Source organism: Pelmatolapia mariae, linkage group LG23, assembly GCF_036321145.2.
Source record: "Pelmatolapia mariae isolate MD_Pm_ZW linkage group LG23, Pm_UMD_F_2, whole genome shotgun sequence".
Taxonomy (NCBI): Eukaryota; Metazoa; Chordata; class Actinopteri; order Cichliformes; family Cichlidae; genus Pelmatolapia; species Pelmatolapia mariae.
Window position 1 is genome coordinate 27,385,796 of NC_086246.1, and position 26,977 is coordinate 27,412,772.

At 41.7% G+C, this 26,977-nt stretch overlaps 1 protein-coding gene across 2 annotated transcripts in view; it reads right to left on the reverse strand.

Annotated features, from left to right (window-relative positions):
- Positions 1–26,977, reverse strand: part of LOC134621347 (nck-associated protein 5-like) — a 182,878-nt gene that overhangs the window by 141,444 nt on the left and 14,457 nt on the right. The window contains exon 2 of one of the 2 annotated variants that reach the window (XM_063467798.1): positions 25,778–25,880. In XM_063467798.1, coding sequence (XP_063323868.1) covers positions 25,778–25,880 — 103 coding nt within the window. Of the gene's footprint in view, positions 1–5,663; positions 5,780–25,777; positions 25,881–26,977 lie in introns of those variants that run through there. The other variant, XM_063467799.1, reaches the window with a different exon arrangement.

Genomic DNA, 26,977 nt, shown 5'->3' on the forward strand with positions numbered 1-26,977 from the left:
ATAAAATAAAAACTAGAACTCTAAAAAGTTCAAATGAACTCAAACATTTTCAAAAAATAACTACAAATAAATAGATAACTAATCTGGAACAAGCAAGCTCACTCTGAACTGAACTAAAAGCCCCACACTGTGATACAAATCAGTATTCACACTCCCGTGACAAGTGTTCTTGTAAATGCCCTGAAGCATATAGTAGCCAACTTTATTCTTGTCAAAATCTGCCCCACTGCCAACGCTTTTTAGAATTTCTACAGAACTTCATTAAATTTTCTATTCAAACCTGTTCAGGTCCGCTCAGTTCTTTAGTTAAACCGTATGTCCCTGTTTGTTGAAGCCCTGAAGCGTCACACGCAGGTTATCCAGCCACACCTCGACTACACAAATAACACATTCTGAAAGACAATATGAAGCTGTCCTCACGCAGAACTTACAGACTTTCACATGAGGCTGCATGTATGCTTTCCCCTCTGGGCTCCAATCCTGTGATGCCTCACACAGCCGGGCAGGTGATCTTTTGTTTGGGAGGGAGTTGATGATGAAACACGGACAAACACATTAACTCCCAGTGTGTGCACAGTATGAGAGCAAAGAGCTTCAGCGCAGAGAGGAAGGGAACTGAACAGTGAAAAAGCAGAAGAGATGAATGAGGGCTCAAAACAAATAAAGGAGAAAAATGAAAGACAACTGTGCTGCAGGCTTTCTCCCCAGTGTATAGGCAAAATACAGCAGCACTATTGTATTGTCTAGCTCTGCTGCTGGGGCCTGACAGGCCCTTTAATGCTGTAGAGCCGTCTGTAAGAGGCTGTCATCAAAAGAAAAGCACAGGGGACCAGAGGACGGTCGGTCAGGGCCGGGCCACTGTGCGGGGACACAACCAGCTGGAGCACCTGGAGCTCAGAGCGGGCACACAAAAGTCGCACACACCGATGCTGATGCACAAACACAGCTACACACACGTGAGATGACCATGTGGCGGCACACACGAACCTCTTTTTCAGTGTATTTGCTTGCACATGAGCAAGCAATGATAATGCTTGCACATGAATGCTCACATGCTGCACACATAACCAGTAAGAATGTGCGTAATATCACCAAAAACCTGACAGCAGTGGTCAGTTGTTAAATGCAGTTAAAGCAGCAGCTGTGTGGTGGTGACCTCACGGGGTCGTGTTAGTAAATGCATAAAAACAGTGCAAAGACAGCGAATAATAGTGGTAACCAGGAACTTGGACTTGAGACGCTTGTTGAAGACGAGCGGCAACTTTCAGGGTTGAAAAATGAAGCCAGCACAGGAGTGTCAAAAACTGCAGTTCCTTCTAGTGGCCATTTGAGGGTGTCTGTGATGGAAATCAATCCCAATATACTTCCATGATATAATGTCAAACTTCACAGCGCAACATAAACACATTTACAGCCTGACGCTAAAAGTGGTTTTGGCCTTTATGAGTAATTTCCACCTTCGTGACAGCTGTACATAACATGGAAGTTTTACATGACTCGGTAATTTAAAGTGTACGAAAGCTTAAAATTGTTTAGGGTGTGGCCTCTTTGAGCGACAGACAAGTCCTGAGTAGTCTTGTTTAGTGCCTAGTTTGGTTCAGCTATCCAGATTCTCTAATAAGTTCATTGTAATTTAAGTCTGTCTTTAGCTAAACAACATTAGCATCCCACTGATTTCCATTGCTGAGCAGATTCTGTAGGGGTACTGTGCAGGTGAAGCAGCACTTTTGTCCATATAGTGTGTCCTGGATCCTCTTTGGGGACTAAGTTCTACACTAAACTTGTGCAGCCGTTTAATAACAACCACAATTTCTGAGCAAAACACGATTTTTCTGCTGATTATTTTTTTCTGTAGCAAAAAAAGCATGAATTTTCTGAACTGTATAACTGAAAGTAAATGATTACCCAGCTTCTTGAAACAGCGTTGTGCTCGCTTTCAAAGGCAACTGTATTCACGACTCCTGATTTTCTGGTGAAGGTCATATAAGAGACAACGACAATCTGCCACAGATTTACGAGTAACTGTTGAGATATTGAGCAAGACGTGAAAGACAGTAAATCCCGCTTGTGCGACTGTGCATCGCTGCAGCTTCAACAGTTATAATTACAACCATTCTCAGATCGATATATCTGTCAGTGTCTGACAGCCGGCTTCCCGTAGGAGCAGATTCTCTCTCATAAGTGAAAAACCCAACGTTCACTATAACCAACTCACCTCACTCTCTGCTGAACAACACTACCTGCCCACAAATTGAAATTTTGCGTATTCACCGCAGCACCAGTGAACACCGTGACCTCGATATTTTCAGAAGTGTGTTTGTGTGCCTGTTTTGGGTGGTAGCTGTTGTGGCGACAGCATAATGTATGCAAAGCTCCGAAGCCGAGTTTCGGCTGTTGAAAGCCAATAAGGCGGTATCAAAACGAGGGCAGAGTTAATTAATCATCTCGGCTTCCTTTTCATGGCCCTCCCGTGACTGTCCCGGGGGCTCGTGTGTGTGTGTGTGTGTGTGAGGCAGCAAAAGCGAGGCAGGGAGGCAGGAGGGTGGTGCAGGTTGCAGCTGGGGGTTATTAGCATAAAGTAATGTGAGCCAGTAGACTGCTGAGCTCCTATAAGCCTGCTGCAAACCTCCAAGGACAAAACAGGAAACTAATGACACCAGATTTATTCACTGACCACGAGGAAAGATAATTAAAAGACAGTAGATGACGCTGCGATTTAAAATCATTTACCAACTACGCTTCTTATGACATTTTTTAAAAACACCACATCAGCTCTTCGGGATGCTGTAACCAGCGCATTTGAAAAGTCGCAGTGGTGTTTTTACTGATTTTGTGTGACGAGAAACGATGCCTGCCATCAATCATCATCACCATCAAACTGTGACTCTGGATGCCGCTGCTAATTAAACATCATACGGGAAAAGCAAAATGTTTTCCCAAAGATTTCATACATTTATATTGTTTTGTTTTCTGAGCTCTTCCTCGAGCCGTCTCGCCGCCACCCATAATTAGTTTTAATGTTTTGCAGCTGCAAGCAGCTCATCTCTGTCTCTTTGTGCAGTGCGATGTGGCAGCTCAGCTCCATCAAAACACAAAGGTCGCGTCCAGGCTCACACCCTCGTTTATTCAGTCAGTCGTTCGCTCACTGCCAAGGCACAGGTGTGCTATCGCACAGCTGCTTTTAGGATGCAACAATTGGGACATGTTGCTTTTTGGCTAAATGCTAATAACCTGCTGTTTAGCACCAAATCACAACAACAGTCACCTTGAGTCGCATTACGTTACACTATAAAGAACTTACAATAACACAGAGAGAAGAACACTAATAAAAGTGTATGGCTGTAATGTTCTGCAGAAATAATTTCTTTAAAACTGCCTCAATTAGTATTTTTTCAGTTCCCACCCTCACCCCTAGAAATAAGCTAGGTCACTGGCTTTGGTTTGGGAAAGGCCTCATCGTGATACTTGTGAGAGGAGCTGACAACCAGAGAAAAAGGGGGAGGGAGGTTGGGGTATGAAAACAAGAGGAAATGTGTAACTGATGCAAGTAGGCATTTATGACCAGAAGGGGAGTGTTTGGGGTGTGTTCCAGCTCCTGAAATTCAGATAAATGACCTCCAATATATAAGCCATGAAATGCAAAAAACTACTTGTATTAGCACGCTTGGTTTTAAACCATTAGCAAGTCACAGTTTTCAACATAATAGCTGCTTCCAGCAAGTCTTTCCATCTTGCATAATACTAAAAAAAAAATGGAAACGATTAAGGGAACTGATACGGTACGCTTATTATGGTCCGCCTGGGATTATGTAATGGATGAAAACATGCAAAACGAGATGGATATTGAGTACAGAAAGGAGCTTTTTGTCCTTTGTTATATCTTTATTTTCATTATGGCCACGGGGCGAGCTTTTATTTTGGCAGCACAGTCATTGCCAGCTGAGGAGGATAAAGAAAAGAAAAAAAAGCACTCCTGGTCTTTTAAGGTGCTTCGCAAGCAAACGGAGCGCAAAAAGTCAGCATTTGCTCTCGGCCTCAGAGCACCTAATGCTTTCATTCAATTGACAGTAAAAGCAACGTTAACGGGGAAGAGTCGCTCGTGGCCCTGACACAGCTTTATTTTGATTTAGGCTTTGAGTGCAGCGTCAGTATTGGAACTGCAGTGGTGAAATACTGAGCGCCATAATGCAAACATTGATGCCGCGTTGCATTACGGCCAAGAAGAAAAAGAAAAAGCAGGACGTATTCTGCAAAATAAAAGTCTTTCGGGCTGGAAAAAGACTCGTGGGACTGAGTGTGCGTGTGCGTATGTTTGTATGTATATGTGTGGAGGTTTGGGATTGTTGAGGGGGGGATTTCTAAAAGGAGCACAGGGAGAGATCTGGGCAAAGAAGAGTGAGAGAGTGAAATAGGATGGAAAAATGCAATCATGCATCGCGGCCCTCTCCAGCTCCTCATCGCGTGTTGCTTCCCCCTCCTTCCCCTCCACGAGCCATTAGTCACTATCCAGCTCCTGTTAATGTAATTAGATAAAGGATATATGGAGTCTCGGAGCTCAGCGGAGACATTTGTCTGCATAATTGTGTCCGAGCAGTGGCTAAGAACCCCTGGATTTCCACAAAACACCTCTGGCTTACTAACCCAGAAAAGGAATTTACAGAAGGACAGAGAGAATGAAAGAAATAGACGGGTAAAGATTAAAAATCCTCTCTAAAGTAATCCTTTTTTTAAAAAAAAAATCTGTTGCTGTGTTCCCCGTTTTCTTGCCAATCCAATAAGCACTGCGTGTCTTCTATTTCAAAACGTATAAACCCAACCGAGAGTACAGAGAGTCGAGCATCAAAGAGTTGTCATATCTGAAAGGCATCCTCCAACAAAAGGTGGTGTATTTTTAGATCTTCTGTTGCCAGAAGAAGTTCGAATGCTGGATTCTCCTCCCCAAAATGCAAACCCATCACCACATCCTACTAATAAACTGTCACATGTCGCGATCCATCTCAACCACATGGGGTAAATAAGTACAGATGGCAGCAGGTCCCCTGACTCAGACCTTCTGGAGGTGTATCAGAAATGTAAAACAACCTCAATTCTCGCATCTAATTAGTAGTAGTCGTAGCTTGCCAGCGAGTGACCTACATATGAAACACGGTAAAGTGTTGGAGATGCATGACGCGCTGCCGAGGACTCCGGCATTCCCGTGCACTTTGCGAGGCTTGGACATGCACACAGTGAAAAGCAAAGAGAGGCTCAAAACACTCTGATTCCTCTTTTTGATTAATCGTCGAGGTGAAAGTCTAACAGAGAGCATCATTAGAGAGCCACATACATTTAAAAGTAGTCAAGAAACAGCCACTTTAGCCGAAGACCGAAGATGCAAATACAAAACGAACACTCCACTTCCCTTTGCTCTCTGCTTGCCTTTAACTTTCCCTCCATCAACATCTCTCACTCCTCCCTCCTGCACTTCTTACCCAGGGCAATTCCTGCCTCCTGTCTGGGGCACAAGCAACATAGTTGGGTTTGGAGGGCAGGATGTTAGCCTGATTATCACCCAGTCAGACCTACATTCAGCTCCAGACAGCCTTCCTCTTGCCCCAGATACCTCCTTTGCTTGCGGAGGGTTGGAAAGGGGAGAGGGGGTGAACGTATGGACCGGCACTCACCGCGAGGAGCTCCAGCAGGGGGACGCTTCGGATCCTCCCGCTGACCGACACAGCGCCGTGGTCCACGAACTGGCTCATCCTGCGCTCGCTGTCTCCCGTCTGCTCGCTTCCTCTTCTTCCGCTTGGTTCCACACTTCTGCCCTAGCTGAGTCTCAGCTGCTGCCTGCCACTGGGTGTATGTGTGCGTTTGCATTCGGCGGTGTGTGTGTGCGCACGTTTGTGTATGTGTGTGTGTTGGAATGATGATGCAGCAGGCAGTCGTGCAGCCCTGGCAGCAAAGTGCCTCTTCTGAGTTCTTTCCTCGGCGAGGCCACATCGGCATTTTGTCAATATTTAACCAGCAAAGTCAGGCTGGATTAAATCACCTGGGCAAGACCTACAGCGCATAGTTACCCAGGAGACTGTGTGTGCACTCATGTTTACATGTTTGTGGCTGAAGCAGTGAATTGCTGGTGTTTGTGAGTGCGTGTGAAGACATAAAACATTAACTCATGTCATGCAGAGGAGTCTGATTCAGACTCTGAGTTGGCCGTTTTGCCCGTTTTTGGCGACTCCAGCTTCAGACCAGAAACTCACACTTCTGCCACTTCAGTATTACCACTGCTGTTACCACCGCTGGCAACAATCTTAGGCCATGTAAGTGTAAAGAGTGAAGCTAATGAAGCACCTCTCTGACTTTCGCCTAACGACTGTTTCTCAATCTGAGCATCACAGCTCTTATGACTTGTGAACTCTTGCAGGAAACTACTTTGTGCCGATCTGCAGACATTTTACTTGGAAGACATGTAAGCGGAAGGTCAGAGGACAGATCCTGTCTTTATACACCACTTGTTTTTATCTACCTTAATTAACAAGGAGCAAAATTTTTGGTACTTTGAAGCTTTCTGGGGACTATTTGCAATCCACTGTCTATTGACTCAACACATTCGATGAGAATTTATTTGCATGCAGGTAAAACATCAGCCTTGAGAGCAGCTGAAAGCAGACACAAGCTGACATGCAATCTCAAACTGACTGGCCATTGTTTCATTACCTTTTGTAATTTATCTGCATTCAAAGACAATAACCAGAACAGGAAGTCTTGGCCTGGATTTCCGTTGGCTACAGTGCAAGTCCTAATATATTGGCCACTGTCTCCATATTGATTTAAACACAGCAGTAATCTTCTGTATTTAGCCACAATATTAGATGATAAGGACACTGGTCAGAGGCAACATTTGATCAATAAAATCTTTAATGCTGGATGTTGGAAATATGAACATCTGCATTTTTAGTACAGTTGCCCTGAGAAAGCCCATTCACTGTGGTCACATGCTTAAAAAACAGCTACTTAAATGTAGTTTGGACCCTGGAAAAGTATTCTAGACCTTTGTTTCCAAGGTACGTGACAATCTACAGCTCAATCTGCCAAGGAAGATCATGTGATTGCATCAAAAGGTTCCACAACAGCCTCTAAACTGACCTCTGGGTTAGATCGTTTTCCGTTGTTTTCAAGATCCCGAGTCAGCTTCTGCCACCTCCGCTGACCAGTTTCCTGAGTGACATGCTGAGAATGAACTTCAAATGTCAAGATGGGGGTTTGGATTTACTCACAGTGGTTTGGTCAAGTAGGCCACACAATAGATAATGGCAGTTCTCTCATTCAGAGTGGAAAAATGTGGAAGTGGTTTCGGGGGAACTTCTACATTTCTTCCTAAAGTGTACACCGAGCATGGTTTATTTTTGCGTGCCTAATTGATGTAGTTCCTATCTGGTCTGTAGGAAGTTTCAGTAGATGATTCTCAAACTTTAACCATTTAATGGTGTCAACTACAAAAATGTTGACCATTGAGTATTTGACCTTTTTGGAAAAGTTGTTAGAAATTGAGGGGTATAAAAGTTTGGACTTCTGGGTATGAAAACCGGGAAATTATTATTAAGTAGAGCCGACCGATATATATCAGTGGATATTAGCAATTTGACAATATCAGTGTCTGCATTTATATAAGCAAAGAAGAGACCGTGTTGGTGCTACATTGCCCATAAGAGAGCACTCTGCAACTTTTATGTTCACACATGCTTGAAAACACCACGAACACAACAAAAATCTAATCTAAGAAGATTTCCGTAGAGCATAACGGAGTAATCCTTGGCTTGTTGTCACAATAAAGCAAAAAGGTATTTTTTAACTATACTGTCATATTATCTTAGCAAGGACTCATAAATAACTACACATAACAACTTTTGGGGAATTCTTGATTTGTTTTGTGTGTCTGAAAGAAAAAAATATCGGCTTTAAATCAGCAAAAATCTGTATCTGTCTTAAAAGTCCTCTAAAAAAGTCAGATTCTACTCTTAAGCAGATAGTTCACATACTTACTATAAATCGTGCACCAAGGATTGAACTCATAAGATCAGCTAGGCTTCAATATTTCAACCAGCAGTGAGACTATATAACGTATATACCGCAGACCATATATAAAAGATAAACGTTGCTACCTTGACATCACCCACTGGCTGGCAGATCTCAATTTAGCCTTTTTGATGTTCACAATCTTCTGGGTGGGGTTTGGAGCCAGAAGTTATCACTTGTGTACAAACGTGTACAGTGTTGAGTTATACGTTAATGCTGCCAAGCTTTGTTAACAAGCAGCAATCATTTTGACTATATATTTAAAAAATCTAGTGTTCAGTGACTCTAGGATTTATATAAAAACTCACCTCTTGCACAACAGCCATAAACGGGGAAATGAACTACAGACACCAAAATGTTTTTGTACCAGGCTAAAAACTTGTTTATTTCTGCCTTAACATTTGGCTTTTCAACATTAGAGCCTATGGGGGCTGACTCACTTCTGGAGCCAGAGGAACTGCAGTCTTTGGCACTTCCGAGCTGACTTTAATTTTCAGCCCTGGCAGTTGCTGCTTGGTATAAATTACATGATCTAGAAGCTCCAGTGGGACTATTTCAGAGGAGTTTTTCCACTGACATCTCCTAAAATGACATAGTTACATTTTGCAAATGTATAAATCACCAAAAAAAAAAGCATACATGTGCAGTTTTACAGCTGGCATAGCAGCAAACCATGAATATGAGTCCTGCTCCCGCTGACCTATATAAGCTATGCTTTTTTTTTCCGATAGAGAATTAAGCTCATGACCTTAAGCTATCACTGTGATTGATGGGAGATGAGTGGCAGGTGGTGCTCCTGTTCAAACGAAGATTACAAACTCATCAGTCATCAGACGCCTGGGCGAGCTTCGCAGAGGAATTTCTGACATCTGACACAGAAGCTTCACACTGGCCAGGTTTTATGAAGCAAACAGAGGTGATGCAGGTGCAAAATCATTGCCCTGCCCAAAAGCATTCCTGCAGATGAGTAACCGCTTACCATCAAAGCAGTTTTCATTTGGTAATGGAACTTTAATTAAATAGAAAAGTACTTTGAATTCTATTGTGGTTTTACTGTTGGTTTAGAGATGAGTTATTTGACTGAAGCCAGTGCCGCCAGTCATCTGTTCATTGAACCAGTGTGAGCCATTACACAATGGAAGCCAACCAAGCTATGCACAACACATAATGAACATTTTATCACTTAAATGAGGATCCATGTCGCTATAATAAAGACGGAGATTTTCATAATGCATCCTTTGGCAATTTAGGGATGCTTCATTTGTCAGTGAAAAGGCATCATGACACTAATGCCCATATAATGGTTTTGGTCTGGAATGGTCCGAAAATTGAATCTGGATGGGAATGACTGAATGTTTTAGTAATAGATCTTTAGCAAATGAGACAGTCCATTTGTCAAAGCTGCAATGAGATTAATGGTGAAATAACATAAATATAATATTATAAATTAAGGCCAATTATTGTGTTTGGAATGGCCATAAGACGGCAGTGAGGTAGGAATTACTAAATAATTTACATCATTTATCAAGTTGGAAACTATTTGCAAATTACAAGGTAGTCAAATTCCAAAGCGTGTGCATCATGTATGAATCCAATGAAGAAAAATCAACCAGCCCCCAACACTTTCAGTTTTCACCTTTAACCCTTTTCTCCAGGTGCGAGGAAGCTCCGTTCCTGGTAGGAACTCACCCGACAAGCCAGACCAGTATAGGTGTGACAGAGGGTAAGTGAGTCAGAGGTCATTATGGCCCTTCACGACCACCAACCAATGCAAAGAGCGACTACGGACTAAGATCAGAAGCAGAAATTCACTAGTTTTCAATGTTTTTAAGACAATAAATGGAAGATTAATGAACAGTAAAAATAACTGCTGGCTACAGCCCCTATTGAAGGATCAAACAACAACTCTTTGTCTCCGACTAATGAACTTTACTATTAAATATGCGCCAGCTATTCATATACTATTTTATCAATATGTTTTTCATCTGTGAGATGACCATGAGCCAGCGTTTTCTGATAGATTCAATCAAAAATAAACACAATAATCCATCCAGGAAAGATAAACTTTATATGAGCTGAACACAGCATCTGGGTATAGAGAGTGAAGACCTGCTTTCCTCTCGTGGCACCTTGTTACTGGATCACTGCGGTATCCTATCTATTCCTGTTGCTATACACAGTGGTGTTTTTCTGCACGTTAATCTCATAGTTTAATAGATCAGTTTTGTAGCACATTAGAAGCACATTATCTGCTGAATCAACTTCAACTTACATTTATACTATTCACTCACGTGTGTCGTTAGGGATATGCTAGCTTAGCATGGCTACCTTAGCTCTTGGCCAAATCACTACTAGCATATCTTCCTCAGTGTCAAGTGTTTAGTTATTCCTCAGGCTCCTTTAGTAACAATGACACATGTAAAAAATGTGGCCTGTTCATAGCTTTGGAGACCAAGCTCAGACCCAGCTCCACAGCTTTAAAAATCCTGTAGCTAGCCAGATCCCTGTAGTCAGTGCGGGCAAAGATAGCTTAGCCCGCGGATTGCATTTCATTATTAGTAATTAGAAATTTCAGGCTCTCTTTGCTTACTCCTCACCCCCAATAGGCTGCAGCAGATGGGCATCCCATCTTAAGCCTGGTTCTGGCAGAGGTGTCTTTCTGTTCCCGTTAAAAGGGAGTTTTTCCTTCCCACTGTCGCCAAGCGCTTGCTCATAGGGGGTGGTCTGATTGTTGGGTCACTGCCTTAAAATATAGGTATGCACAGTTATATATTTATACCAATCTATTTATGAATATACAAAGAGAATTAATCATAGGAGATGGTTAGTTTTTGACATTACCTATATTTACTGCTTTTGTATTAACGTTTGTGTCCCAGTACCACGGTGGTCACACAATGGCCTTAACTGATATACGAGTGAGTAGCATTAGCAATTTATAGCCAAAAGTCAGTGTTGTTTATGTTTTTTAACAAAATTGAAAGGAAGTACACCACTTTGTCTCGTGTGAGTGAAGATTTAAGATTGGGTGGGCCCTGTGGAATTTTCTGGTTTTTAAGTGGGCCACAGCTCTCTTAACTGTTCATTTTAAGAAACTGTGGTCTCTTGTGAAATAAATTAGAAGATAAAGCAGGGTACGCTTTTGGGCAGGGCTATTTGTGTTTGAGTTCTTATCGTTTAAGTCTCAAGTTCTAGAAAGTGACTCAGACACACACCTCACCTGTGAAATCTGGTCTCAAAGGACAAATATGTTGACAGCTGTTTTCTCTTTCTCTTTTTCAAGGCGTGTCACACCTACAAACAAGGTTTCCTTTGGAACTGGTTAGTGACACACTATCTTAGGCCGACTGTAACATGTGTCATCATGAGCTTCAATCCTTATCTCTTAATCCAACCAGCAAAGTGAAAACTGAAGCAGAAATCTACAAGTTAAAACAACATGAGTCAGAAAATGCCAAAAAACAAGTGAAAAAACACTAACAGGATGCAAACCATGATCTCCTATCAGATAAATCTATGGCTAAAATGGGACCTCTGTCTCTGAACAGACTACACTGTGACCCTATGGTCCTAAAACAAACCAAAAAAAAGAAAATATTTGATTTTTCAAGAGGCAACTAACTAGTGAACTTCATCTCTCTCTTCGATCCAAGCTCTTCTGATCAGCTGTAACATCCAAAACTAAACAAAAAAAGAAATTATGTGCCCACACCTTTAGAAAACATCTAAAGAATTTATGGACATGTGTCTACATTGATCAGTAAACCCAACAACAAGCCAGCTCCCCACATTTAAAGCCCCGGTCTTAGGAAACCGTGCATGAAAGAGCCCTCTCAGAGCCCAGCTGAGGGTTTGGCTCAGCGCCCGATGAGGAGGATGTGATCACAGGGTGGCCTCTGTGCAGAAGAATAGCCAGGACGTGCTGCCGCACCACCTTCTGCCTCCCACACCCACACCCAGTCTGCCAGGAGGCTATAGAAGGAGCCTGTCCCCCCGACCCCCACCCCAACTGCAAGGTTTGGAGGTGGGTTTCCTCTCTGCTGACAGATGCAGTCCCTCCTCAGCCTCCTCTCACTGGGCTCTTAATCTGCACGTCCAATCCTGTTAGCCGCCCTCTGTCAGTTTCAAACCCAAACCTGCAGCATCAGTTTGATCCAAATATGGTGCCTCATCTGCATACGATAAACAAACATCCCTGGAGATGGATCTTCCATGCCAGGTGGACGGGGTTAACACCGTGGGTTAAGCCCTTCTGCCTGGCTCATGTTTCAAGTTTGTCTGCTTCTGAGAAAAGAGTATGGATGTTGGGAGCCATGGAGTAGACACTGTTTAAGCTATATACAGAAAAACATATCAGAGAAAAGGCTTATAGGTCCGTAACAGTTCTTGTTATTCAAAATTTAAAATGACTGGACCCAACAAGAGCCAGCTTTCCTTTGATGATTTCAAACATGACTTCAGTTTTTTGAAATATAAATCCGTTTTCATTTTGTGGGCTTGTAAAAGTCAGACATTCATAGAGGATGAATATGGTGAGGCACGCTGAAATCAAAGCTGCCGCAAGTTGACTGCATTTAATAACATTTCTCCACAGTAAAATTATAATTTTTTTAAAAGGCCAAATTTATATGGACTACACTTTAAGTTACTAGTTCCTGGTTGCTTAGTGATGCAAGTTTCCCTCCTTGAATAAGCAATGGAAATAATGGCTCTGCTTATTAGATGGCAAGGATCTGTTAACTGTTTTTTGTTTTTTTCAATCCTTGACTAAACTGGATAAAACCCATTGAGATGAAAATGTCAACACAAATGCTGCCTTTCAAGTCATCTACTTTTATTACTGACTCCCTATTACAATAGAAAAAAGTAAATTAGCTTAAAATCTACACCACCTTTGTATAAAATTTCACTGGACTGTCTTAATTCTTCATGGAATAGATTCAAAAAGGTGCTAGAAACAGACTTTGGTCCATGTTGGCATGACAGCACATCAACTGCTACAAATTTGCACATCCATGACCAGAATCTCCCCTTCCACAAACAGAATTGGCCTAATGGATAAGGCACTGGTCTCCTAAGCCATGGATTGTGAGTTAGGGTCCCCTCTGGGGAGATTTCCAGCAGAGTGGCACAGTGGGATCAAATTCATCTTCTGCTAGGATAGAACTTTTAGATAGCTGGCCTTAGAAGTTATTGTTGGAAGAAAACAGCTCATCATCATTTCTAGTACCTTGTTGGATTCCCGTTTTGTCTTCAGAACTGCTTTAATTCTTAATGGCAAAGATTTGACAAGGTGCTGGAAACATTCCTCTGAGATTTTAGTCCATGTTGACATGACAGCATCACATAGTTGCTGCAGATTTGTCAGCTGCACATCCATGATGAGAATCTATTGGACTGAAATCTGGTGACTGTGGAGGCCATTTGAGTGGACTCATTGTCATGTTCATGACTCAAGTTGCTGTTGGAAGATGCTGTCAGAAGATGAGTACAAAGTGGCTGCACAGTGGACAACAATACTGAGGTAGCCTGTGGTGTTTAAACAATGCTCAGTTGGTACTAAGGGGCCCAAAGTGTACCAAGAAAATATCCCCCACACCAGTCTGATACTACTATCCGAATGTTGCTACAGAAATCAAGACCAGGTGAGACAGATTTTCTCCCAGAAAACTAACTGGATATTTTCTCCCTTTTTTGGACCAATCTCTGTAAACCCTAGAAATTGGTGTGTGGGAAAATCCCTGCAGTTTCTGAAGTACACAGAATAGCCCATCTAGCACCAACAACAATCCCACGTTTAAAGTGACTTAAATCACCTTTCTTCTCCACTGGCTCACTCATTCTGATGATTGGTTTGAAAATCTCTAAGCCATCTTGACCATGCCTACATGCCTAAATGAATGGAGTTGCTGCCATTGATTCGATTTCTGCATTAACAGGTATACCTAACAACGAGGTCGTTGAGTTTATATATTGTGAATACATATGTTATTTTAATGGATTCTTGTTTCACGAATAAATGGGGATATATGATTCAAGTTTCAAGCTTTGGTTATACAAGGACAGTTTGTGAGACTTAAAAAAATATAGATATGATTTAAAAAAAGACTAAATGTTGCATGGCCAGGAAAAGCATAACTCCTTCAGGAAAGCTGTGAACATCTGATCTGGTCACACATTTAAGCGTGGTATAAGGCATAACAGTGGCACAATCAAAGCCTTATGTGCAGTGAGACTGAAACAAATAATGTTTTTACCATCAATCTCCTTGAATAACTAATAATTTACTCCTAAAATGTGTGACTTGCTTATCTTGATAAACTTCCACTTGAGTCCAGAGTAAATTTGTGGACACAACGAGTGGTTTAACGTGTTTGATTGTGTGGGCAGATAACACTGGCTGATAGAGAGGAGACTGTCCTTTCTTTGTCTGTGCAGACTTCAGGCCTCTCAAAAGACCTCTGTTTTCCTGGCACTGGGCTCCAATGAGGGGAAACCACAGGCTGAATAGAGATTGGTGCAAAGCGCTAATGTTTGGGGAACAACGCATGTGACTCTGACAGCACGCGGCCTCGCTATCAACTTTGATCTCACTCATGATTGGAAGAGGAGAGCTCATAATTGGCCCCTCAACTCAAAGGACACAAAGGATGGTCTCATTGGACGATGGATAATGGACATCCAATTACAAGTGCTGGCAGTGGGCCCTAGGCAAGAGGGGATGCACACAGAGCAGAAAACTCACTGTCACTACAAAGTAAAAACGCTCTTTAGTCAAACTGGAATGAACCCAAAAGCTTCCTCTTTTATTTTCCGACTGATTATTAAAACGCCTTTGATTGTGCGATGAGCTATAAACCTTGAAGATAGCGCTGTTTACAATGTGGACCTATGTTCAGCAGGCAAACTGCACGCAACTTGTGACACGGCTCAGAGATTTCAGTAAGGGGGCACTTGAGAGGTTTTCATGCCAAGCTGAGAATAAGCAGGTCATTTAGAAAGCCTGGTTCATTATCACCCAAAGCAAAACGAGGTTATCTTTTGTTGCTCACCTGAAATAAATCTCTAAACTGTACTTGAACCTCTGCTAAGAGCAATAAACTCATTTTCTGACATTATTTGATAAACTATAATACATGATGCTGGATAATCATCTGTATTGTTCTGCACCTGGTATAGATCAACCATCCATTAAATGCTTTTTTTAAAAAGTAGATCAAACACAGTCTAGAGATTTTGAGTCAAGTAACTAGTGCAGGTGATTCACAGGTGTTCCTTTAAACATGACCAATATTATTTCTGTTACACAAAAGGCTAATATCTAGTATATGCGGATGATACAATTTCATACTGTTTATCTATAGAAGCAGCAGAACAATACAGTCAATTTTCCAGCATCATATAAACCAGCTTTTTGCCTCAAAGGTCGGATATATTTATTTCAGGGCCCACTCACTCAATAGACTCAGTCTATTAGAGTAAAATTAGTACAGGAACCCCCTTGTGACTTTGAAAAAATGACTGTTGCCGGTGACTTTGAATTTTATTGCATTTGGCGACCAATTGCAAGGAGTGAATGGACAGGTCACCTGGTGGGAAGCAACCTCTCTAATTGCCATCTAATTTATGAATTGACAACACGTTGAGATCAATCTTAGTCAGGGGTGTCCAACTCCAGTCCTCGAGAGTTAGTGTCCTGCAGCTTTTAGATGCATCCCTACTCCAACACAGCTGAATCAAATGATTGGATTACCTCTTCAGCATGGCATCAAGTTTGGCAAAGGCCTGGTAAAAAGCCACTCATTTGATTCAGGTGTGTCAGAACAAGGATGCATCTAAAAGCTAAAGAAGAGTAGCTCTCCAGGACTGGAGTTGGAGACCCCTGTGCTAGACTACGTTCAGATACGGAGTCGCCCTCAGTGATCGGGGGCAGTTATAGTACCCGACTGACTCACTCGGCGCCTGTACTGCAGGATTTATTGTCTGTGTTTTTGGGGAACAGGTCCTGACTGTCGTCTGTTTTTGGACACAGTTCAGAGAATCCAGCGATCCAAAACACATAGCAGAGAATGGTTTTGATCCATCGACCTCTGGGTTATGGGCCCAGCACGCTTCCGCTGCGCCACTCTGCTGGACAGCACCCCAGATGGGACTCGAACCCACAATCCCTGGCTTAGGAGGCCAGTGCCTTATCCATTAGGCCACCGGGGCAGATGAGCGCTTGACTTCCTTTCTTTGGAGGTTGTTTCGGGGGTTCAAGTGAATGCCATGGTTTCAAGCTGATTTTTAGTTCAAAGATGAAGCTGTATTTAAGAACATTTGAGAAACGCTGAGAAAATAAATTACACTTTGTACACACTCTGGGCAACTCAGGACAGCCAACATGCTGTGCTTATTGCTCCACTTTATTTGGGGGCATTTATGTTGTCTGTTGAGACTTGTGAAACCACATGAAGACCAGAGAGTACCAACGATTTGAATCACTGAATCTAGTTCCACTAAAAGAGGGGGAGTAGCAGGAGCACGTGTGACGTGCTCAAACACAGCTGAATCAAATGCTTGAATGACCTCTTCAGCACGGCATCAAGTTTGGCAAAGGCCTGATAAAAAGCCATTCATTTGATTCAGGTGTGTCAGAACAAGGATGCATCTAAAAGCTGCAGGACAGTAGCTCTCGAGGACTAGAGTTGGTTAAGCTTGTTGCCAAGTAGTTGTATTCTGATTATTTTCCAAAATAAAAGCAAGATTGCTGAGCCCATGTATAAAATTGCAACTAGATTACTATTTATTGAGGAATTTCTGCATTTCTGTTTCAAATCTATGAGGTTTTGGCTGGACTGTGATTGTAAGTAGTTAATGTAAGTTTCTGCTTAATACGAATTTCTCTGTCTGTAGACAGCAACAGATTTGCAACCTTTGCCATATTATTACAAACAGATTGTCAAGTAATTTCCGACTTGACCCCATTAAATCACAAACCGACAGCAGAAAGACTGTCTCGTTCTGTTTTATCACCATGTTCATTCATCAGGGTTGCTTGGAAGCAGCCATTTCAAATATGAACAAGATTTCGAGTTCAATGCACACGATCACAATAATTTTGGCTGGGCCGCAGTCTCCAACCATGTTTCTTTTTTTTTAATCTGCCAGTGCCACAAAGTCATTTAACAGCCCGGCTACATCACTGTTCGTCTAGTCCTAAGTGCAGGCCCCTAAGTGTATGCCTTGCACTAGGTTACCCAAGAGTATCCAGCCTACTATCCATATTCAAACCATTTGCAGTCATAAAACTGAAACTGTTGATTTAGGACACCAGATGAGGATACCAGACTCACTTTTAAGAGCGTAAGTAATAAGTAAATGTTATACTTATTTATCTACAACCACACTTGGACATTCTTTTTTGGATTATCAAAATGTATAATGTATCTTTGTGAATTATCTGTCAGATTTGAAATGGTATATGTTTTTTTTTTTGTATATGATGAAAAAAGAGACCCTGATGTTATAATAACTATCCACAAAATATTAAATAATTGCTTTAATAAAAACATAAGCTATCTATTAACATTAATATTCTTGTAACTTGGAGGTTGGAAAACCAGACGATAATAATTATTAAACCAATTTTACAGGCAGATGGAGGCTGTTTAGTCTTATCCACAGCGTGTGGTGGAATATGGGGGAAACCTCTGGATTTCAGACTGGAGTCTAGGGAAATGGCAAGGTTGTAATCGCTCATCATCAGGCACATGAGAGCAGAGACGTTCCCATGAGACAAGAGCAGAAAAACGCCGCTACTTCAGTCTCTCAAACTTGACGAGTGTCTCGGAGTTTGCTGGGTTCCCACACCCTGCGGCCCCGTGGCTACCCACGCGGTGAGCCCAGGTATGCACGGTATGTCACCTGGCAGCTGAGGAAGCTGTCAGAGACCCGGCTGGAGGCTGGTACACCCCTGCCGAGAAACTTCATTTAAGCACTCAAGATAAAGTGTGTGAGACTCTGAGAGAAAGGAGCTTTCCAGTCCGAGAAGAAATCTTTTTTATGTAACTGGCTCCCACCCAAAATGTCCAATCAGCCTGGGCTTCAGAACCACACTTTACACCAGTTACTCAAGAATCAAGCTGACAGACTAAGTGAGCACTAAGTGAGCACTCGTCCCATGAGCCTGGCACCCTGTAATACACATGGCGTGAGAACGAGGCCCACGCTGGGGACGGCATTGTCGGTGGATTTCTACTGTATAATTACACTCAATTAGTTTGAGCTGCTCAGTAATAATATCAAACCTCTCCATTTGTCTGCCTGACGATGTGGGAGCCAATCAGATTAGACTGAGCATTTCTTCCCATCCAGCTAAAAAGCCTGCTCCCCTGCTTAGTTTTATGTCTCCATTCTGCATTGTAACAACCAGCTGTAATAGGATGAGGGGGAAGAAGGAGAGGAAATCCAGTCTTGCCTAGCGGACTCCACGCTGGCATGCCATCTAATTCATTTGCACTTAAATTTAGCATAAACCAAACTAATTTGTCTGTTTTGGGGTTTGTTTTGGGACAGTTTTATTGTCTTATTTTCGCCATTGGGGAACGAGCCAATGAAACAGGCCGATACAACAACATGGCAGCAAATCAGCACGTAAAACACTTTATACGAGGAGGCGGCTTGACAAAAGCCAGGGGGATTTAGCTAAAACCCAAATACTTTGGAGATAAACAGGAAAGCACTACCACATGCTGTTTACTCAATACAACTCACAACTATGCAGCAAGCGTTTAATCAGTAATGTGGAGCACTTGATTATTAACCCTCCCCTGCGGAGTGTTTTCAATTTGGCCTTTTGTTATCAATTATCTCCGAGCATGATTGCACTGCTGCGCACATCATAAATGCTGGCAGGGAAAAGGGTGTGGAAGAGAAAACAGGGACATGCTCTCACCAGTTTAGGCATCCTTGGCTATTACTTCACTGTTTTAGGAAATGCATTAGACACTACATTTTAGACAGAAGCACATGAGGGTCTTTTGTTTGGGTACAAGTGAGGAAGAGAAAGGCTTTAAGCAATTTCTGCAGACATGCACTAAAACAAAGCAAAGAAGACAATGATACTGAAGTGCATTTTTGGCAGTGTTGAGTATGTCAGGGGTCAGGTCCATTGTGATGTTCCTGTGAATCTCTTCTCTAATAAGCACCAGTTTGGTAGCAACCTCCTATGGATAGGGTTGGGTTGTAAATAAATTATAATAAATGAAAAATAAGCACATTTTCAGAAACTAGATGCTACTTGTCAACGCATGTCTTGCAAAAGCTGAGCATTTGGCCCTCACTATCATGTTGATGTGACGAGCTCAGGATGTACCTGACGGAGAACCTGGGGATATTGCACAAACAAAAGCATAACCAGATTTATCTTCTATTTCACGCTAAATAGGACCATGACTTACAAAATTAAAGGTACACTGTGTAAAATCTCACCAGTAGATGTGACTTGGAGATTGCAGTCAACTTTCTTACCCAACCCAATTCAAGTGCAGAATCCTACCATACAACCACTATTCATCTGTAGTGAGTTTAAGGTGTCAATTCGCTCTTTACCTCAGCCGGGTGTTCACATCTATTTACTTTGGAGGAGGCTGTAAAACTTGTGAAAGGAGTCTGGTATGAGTAGATGAATCAGTGAAGCTCACTTTTCACCGTTGACAGTGAAACGAAGGTGAGTTGCTGAAGATATAATTAACTTTTCTGTTGGTATGTGCTGCTGCTTTTGTCTGTGTTAGCCTCTGTTAGCGGCTGCTAGCCTCTGTTAGCTGCTGTTAGACTCAGTTAGCAGCTCATTATTATGCACGTTAAAGAGCCCTGACTTCACTGACTGTATCTAACAATATGTTTTATGAAATAGGACTTGAAATGAGCAATTGAGACCACAAACTCACAAGGAACATATGGACAGGAAGTGAAAAGTAGTGATTTTCTCTTAGATTCCTATATCATCATTCTTCCCCTGCTGAAAATTAGAAATACTACAGGTTTAAAGCACTTCAATTCTCCATTTCTATATCCATCTTTTATATGCAATCCCCTACTCCCTCAAGTCCAAACCAGATGGTTTCCCATGAATGTCAAGAGGTTAACCAGTTAGAGGTAGTGATTACATACATGTGCTGTTGATTCAATTTGGCCTTTCATCTCAGGCTGAATATACAAGGTCTGTGTTGTTTGCAAAAAAAATTATTCAACAGTGAGACCAGGTGCACATAGGTGTGAGAGCGGGCAAAGCTCCAAGCAATCTGCCAAGTATTTTCTCTACATTCCCACTTTAGATGAAGTTTGTGTACACTGCTGAGCAGCAACAATCACCACTGTGATGACAGCAATTCAGGTGGGGCGCTTTCACCAAAGAACGACTGGAACCAGATCAAGAATAGATTTGCATCGGTTGATAACCTCCAGCACATTTAGAGCTTCCTTTTGAATGAATCCTTTTTAAAGCCAGATTCACAGACTTTAGTTGAAGGCACATATCTGTGCTGCACACTTACTAAATATATCCTAAACTCACCTGAACTGTAAAAATTTTTCATTTGTGTGTTTTTAATGAAGATAAAATGCAACATTAATGGTGTACAACAAACAGCAACTCCTGGGTGAAGAATGGAAAAATAAAACCAATGCATATGTGCCAAAAGATGCAAAAAAAAACAAAAGGGGGGGGGGCACTTGAGCTTCGTTTCAAAAGCGAGTCAATCCTCACAGATTACCACATTAAAATGCTCAGCTTTACAGCAGAAATAATTATGTTTACAGCCTGGTACAAAAACAGTTTTGTTCTCCATAGGTCATTTGTACATTCATGCAGCTGCACAAGATGTGAGTTTGCTTATGACTCAACCGTTTAAGTGTTATTATGGTTATACATTAATGGAGGTATGGGCATTTTGAGTGATGGATGTGTAAGCTGCTAGCTGTCTGCTACACATCCCCTCAGCTAATTTAATTAACTGAACAGGACTTTTCAACCTTGTTTGTCATGTTGGTTTCTTTTAGAGTAATTTTAATGCAGTTATCTGACAAATAACATAACTGATGTGCAGTTAGCTGTCTTTGCTCGAGCTTTTGTGAGTGTGTTTACAGTGACTTAACACTAATTCCTCAGTTCACCTTTCCACTAATGATGATCACATCTGGTTGCTGTTCAGCACCCTAAAATGAAACCTTGCACCCCAAAGGATGCACAGGTATGAGTCCTGAAACATCATCAAACACAATCTTATTTTCAGCACCTCAATCCTCAGACATGATAATGAACCAAACCAGTGTGTTAGACTCCACTGTGTTGGATAGACCCCTGACTGAGCTTCTGTGATGACCTACTTAAAGCTGGCTGGCTGCAGATAGCAGAAGCAGCTCACGGACCGTCCACGGCCGTCGGGCTCACCGTGCACGTCCCAGCATGACGAAGAGAGTCTCATCCGCAGGCGGGCATCAAATGATAAAAATAAATAGAAGCACAGAATCAACCCAGCAACACAGCTGTTATGTAATTCAAATGTTGCCCCAGTTACTCGCGAGTGCTGCTGCTGCAACTCTGGGCCATCACTGAGCTACATAACCTGATGCAGATTATATAGTCCAACCCAGACTGTTACATGAATAAAATGCTGATAACAGTGACTAAGACTCCACTCCCTGCACATGCATTTACAATACATCAAACACAAACATAATCAGAAAGACGGAAAAGCTCGAGCTCTGAACAGCTTTCAGCAAACAAACTCAGGAACATGAGTACGATGAGGAAACACGGCGCATATGTAACTGACATTCAAGCCCTGTGTTTGCCAAATTACCCACATTGACAGAAGCTAGGCCATGTAATCCATCCAAGAGGAGCAGACATAAATATTTTACCTGTTCCTCAGCTGACATATGGCATTTTGTCTTCATTTTTGTGTTGCTAGTGTGAACTGAAAAAGCCTTCGGGGGCGTCCCTCAAGTGGAAAATACATTTCATCATCACAGCAGGCCATGAAACTCAAGCTACTTTCTGCATGAAACATGGGTGTAATCTTACATAAAGGGGACAACGACTGGTCATCTCTCTGGGATTAATCTGCAGTCACACAACCAGCAGAGCCTGATTTTTCAGGTGACACAGAAGGAAAACGAGGGCATGAACGCTCATGCCTGTCGTCTGACGGAATGTCAGAAACCGCCTCTTGTGTTTTCTCAGATGCCTGAAAAAATAAATGTATCGGAGCCTCATATCCTCCCAGGAAAAGGAGTGTTTACAGGACTTAGTGGGTTTATCTGTGCCAGGGCCAGCTGGGCCACAAGGGCCATGGACAGCATGTCCCGCATCAAGCACTGGAAGGATAAAGACGCAAGTCGGCCTCGAACTGACTGACTTTCGGGCGAACAAAGCCTCATTTAACTAAAGACATGACGGCACAGTCAATAGCAACGTGCAATATGTGCATATTTGAGTATCGAGCGACATAGTAACCCTCTTCTTCAACTTCAAGATTTGCTCCACTTTTCATGGCATGGAATCAAATCTGCTGCAAACTGCCACCAGATCTACACTGGACCTTTACCAAAAATGCTCCAGGCGTCTACATGTCCCACTATTAAAGCAACCCAGTGCTCCTTCTGCTCCTGCTGCCCTGAGTAGGAATAAATCATTAGAGAGAGAAGGAAAGAGTTGAGTTGGAAAGAAGGAAACCAATAGGAGAAAACAAAGACACAAAGTGAGAGTGAAATTAACAACATACCAAAGGCAGAAAGAAGCGGATATATTTGATAAAAGAAAGGAGAAAGTGGGAAAAGGGAGAGAAAAAAGAAAAAAAATGCATGCATGGATAGTTGAGTGGACAAATGTGAGCATGTTGAATCATAAAGCCATATCACAAACATGACCCAGATTCAGGCTCACAGTAAATCAGGCCGCTGTGTGTCCAATTTAAGCAATTAAAGCCACAGTGTGTCTCACATCAGCCCATATCGGCACGTCTGGAAGTTCTCTAAGGATCACACGTTCAGCGAAAAACAGACATCATCCAGTCATCGTGTGCTGTGTCAAAGGAAGTTACATATTCACAAAGCTAAACCGCGGTGAATAAATGATAAACCAGGAAGTGTCTCGCCTTCCTAAGAGGATTTAAGTGTGTCACCACAGTGAATCTTCGACATCCTCAACTCTCAGTTTAAGAAGTAAATTACTGACAGGCTCAAAGGTTAATGTCAGAGAAAATCAAGACCGTTTTCTGAGGAGCTACTTTTTCTTAATTGTCTAATTCACATTGTTGTATATCACATTCTTTCAGTCACAGATTTTCCTGCATTTCCTTGATTAGCAACAACGATCCAGTGAGGACAGTGACTGTGGACATCTGGATGTGAAGTGACTGTAATGGTGCTGCTGGGGGCAAAACACCGGCTGTTATGTAACGTCGTGTTAGATGTATTCATGGATAGATAAAAAGTATGGAGGGCCATTTAGTTTAGTTTGGCATAAATATAATTTTTTGAAAAAAGGAATTATTCATCTCATAATTTCATTTCTGTAACTTTTATTAAGGTTTTTTTCTATATTTCTACATTTATTCGAGGTTATATTGTTTCTTTCAAAGTTCTTTATTCATTTATTTATTTATTTTTAGTTACTTATGCATTTCCCATTTATTTCTATAGTCTTACAATATTTCGTTTGTTTAATTCTCAATTTTATTCATTTATTTATCAATCTATGTACATTTCTCTAATTATTTCTATCAGTATTTTATTTATCACTTATTCCATTCAATTTTTTTTTAATTCTCCTCTATTTTTTACATTTCTAAATATTTTTCTTTTCTTTTTTATTATTGTTTTAAGTATTAATTTCCATTCTTCTATATTTAGTGAGCAGTGAGCATAAGTGCATAAACACTAAAAGGGTCATTTTAGTCCGTTGCTAGGTGGTTGCTAGGCAACATGTTGACGTTAAAATATATCATACATAAGCCAAGTTTTGAGCATATGAATTAGATTTTATTATCGTGAAGTTAAACACAACACTTTTATAAGGTTTTATAGTTGCACAAACACTAATAAAGGGTCATTTTAGCCCATTGGCAGGTGGTTGCTAGGTAACATGACAATGTTACAAAATGTCATGCATAAGTCAAGTTTTGCATATATAAATTAGATATAAATTAGATATTACTATCATGAAGTGATACAACACTTTTATAAGGTTTTATAGGTGCCTAAACACCAAAATTTGTCATTTAAGAGTGGCAGGTGGCACACATCACAATATGCGATATAGATAAGAACCTTCAGGGGTCTAGGATGTATTTCACACCTCAACTCCTTAACAGGTGAGAACAGTTTGGGGACAAACAGACGTATACAAATAAATAAACTTTTTTTTTCTTCCAGGGTGTATTTATATTTACTTAAATTCTACTTATGTCTGTTTACACTTTCACCATTTCTTGTCGTCCAAAGAAAAGACTGTAAAACTACAGAAATCGATAGCATGTTCATTGGGTCTGCACTCGGTTTCTCCTGTACGGACTCTAAGGACTGAGGCTCTCTTGCAGGTCAGGAGTTGGTAAAGAAAGGTCAGCAGAAAGCTATAAAGTCAGGTCAAGTCAATAGAGTGTGTAAACATGTTTCGACTTCTTTAGAGACTGATGGTCTGTAACGCAGGCAACAAACTACAAATTAAACCCCTGACCTGCAGCATAAGCATGCATACGTTATTTAACGGCTTTACAGCGTTTCGGGGTGTGTTTTTTGTTTAATTGGTTAGTCACATGGACAAACTGCAGCTTTAAACATTTGCCATTTCATTTGCAACAAACGTGTTCTTGATGACTTCATCACTTCCTATATCTTCATGCTATTTTAAGACTCTTTGATTTATTATTTCCTGCGCAGTGACCGTACTGTATGCACCGAAGGGAAGGGGGGGGGGAGCTTCTCTTCTCCCAAGCAGACACAACACAGCAGCCAGTTAAAGGCTGCACTTGACATTCCAAAGAGGCTCTTTCGAGCAGATTCACCTTCAGTTAACCCTGAGACAAAACAAGTTTCCACTCCTGTGATTTGCAAGAGCGGCCCGGCATAAAGATAAGCCTGTCAGTTACCGGTGGGCAAAGAGTGTTTCACAAACAGTTGTGGCAGACTGTCCTTTCTCACTTCTGTTTGACACGTGGGTGTGTTTATGCACTTGGGAAAAAAATGCTTAAATCTCAGTGTAGCTTTGACATTCTTGCAAAATAATTAATCTCAGTCTGTAAAAGGCTTAACATCACATTTTTGTGCTCAACAGTGAATAAAAGAGGGTCATGAATGGGAAAGATTTGAAGACAGGAAATGAAACATTTTTCATTCCCACCAGATTGAATAAACAAAAACAGAGCAGCTATTTACCATGAGCACCGCCAACTGCTTCGTGGGAAATGCAGTCCAAACAAACCACAAGCAATGGTAGCATGGTCCCAAAAGCAATACCCACAAAACAAAATCCTGTGAATTACACACTCACAAAGGTTTAACAGTGAGATTAAAGGGAAAAGCAGCCACTGTTTTGAAAATTGAGATATCAGCAAAAAATATTTATTTCATGTGAATTTCCACTATAATCTTAGGCATTAGCCAATAAAAACTGTCCACTTCCTGACCGAGTTAATAGTCTAACAAAATAACACACTGACAGTGTTTAGGAATGACTTACCAGTATGTTGCTGTCAAGAGACAATCTCTTTAACTGTTCTCTCCTCTCCAGCTGTCTGTTCATGCTTCCGCTGCCCTGCGGTGATCCATACACCTGGCCAGTCCTTCAGGGAGGGGAAAGGGGCGGAGTGGAGGACAAAAGGACAGTGAAAAAGTCAACAAGGAAAACCTCATATCAGGTGGGTTGCATTTCCGCTGTTACAAGGGCTTTCACCTTTTACAGTGAGATCAAAGTCCAAGTTAAGAGCTGCACAGTCCAGTCACACACTATCCCTTCCCCCTTATTTGTGTAACGCTTCATTCGGTCTCTGTTGCCGTACCTTCAGCCAAAAGACTCAGGGCTGACAGGACACTGGTATCACAGTGTTCCTGTTAGCCGTGTCTTACCGCTTGCTCTCGGCGTCACCCAGGCATCCCACCCTCTAACCCAACCCCAAACCCCAATCTACAGCTCTTTGTTTTTCTAGGCCTCTCCAAACAGCGCTGGGAACCAGTCTGACCTGGCCTGACTGAGGCCACAGCAGAAGATAAACACTTCACTTCACGCATACTACTCCTTTACAAAGAACTACGGTTTTACACTCACTGCGGTGGTGTACAGAGTAAGCATACCACTTCCTCATTGGTGAGCATGTGGTCAAAGGTCAGCTGTTGGATGCCTCGGGGTCAGAGACACTGTCAGTGCAACTCAACTTGCTCTAATGTTATGTAGTTAAGGCAAAGGTTGAAATTAAACTAAAGAATACAGGTAATTATTTGGATTGCACTTCGTGTAAAAAAAAAGAAAAAAAAGATTAGCATTAAATGTAGCTATGACGCACTTTCCTTATTAGTTATTAGTCTGCAGTGATAGATCTAAATCTCGTTTAGATCTAGATCTACAGTCTCATTTATTACAAAAAAAACACTCTTAGCCATCTGTCTCACAGGCCTAAATACCAGTTGGCAACCCCACAGCAAAATATAATCACTTAAGAAAAATGTGTGTTCTTCAACCGGTTGGTGACTAGTTACTGGAGGTAGCTGTTGCTAGCTGAAATCGGTCCCAAAGAGGGTGTTGCAGCAAAAACCTTGTGATTGCTTTAATTGCTAACTGATTTTCAAGGTTACCCATAGTTTGCATGAAAGACACCAACTTGTCTTTAAATCCTCACCATTTACTTGCCAAGCATTGGCAAAACTATGATAAGTGTATTTGCAG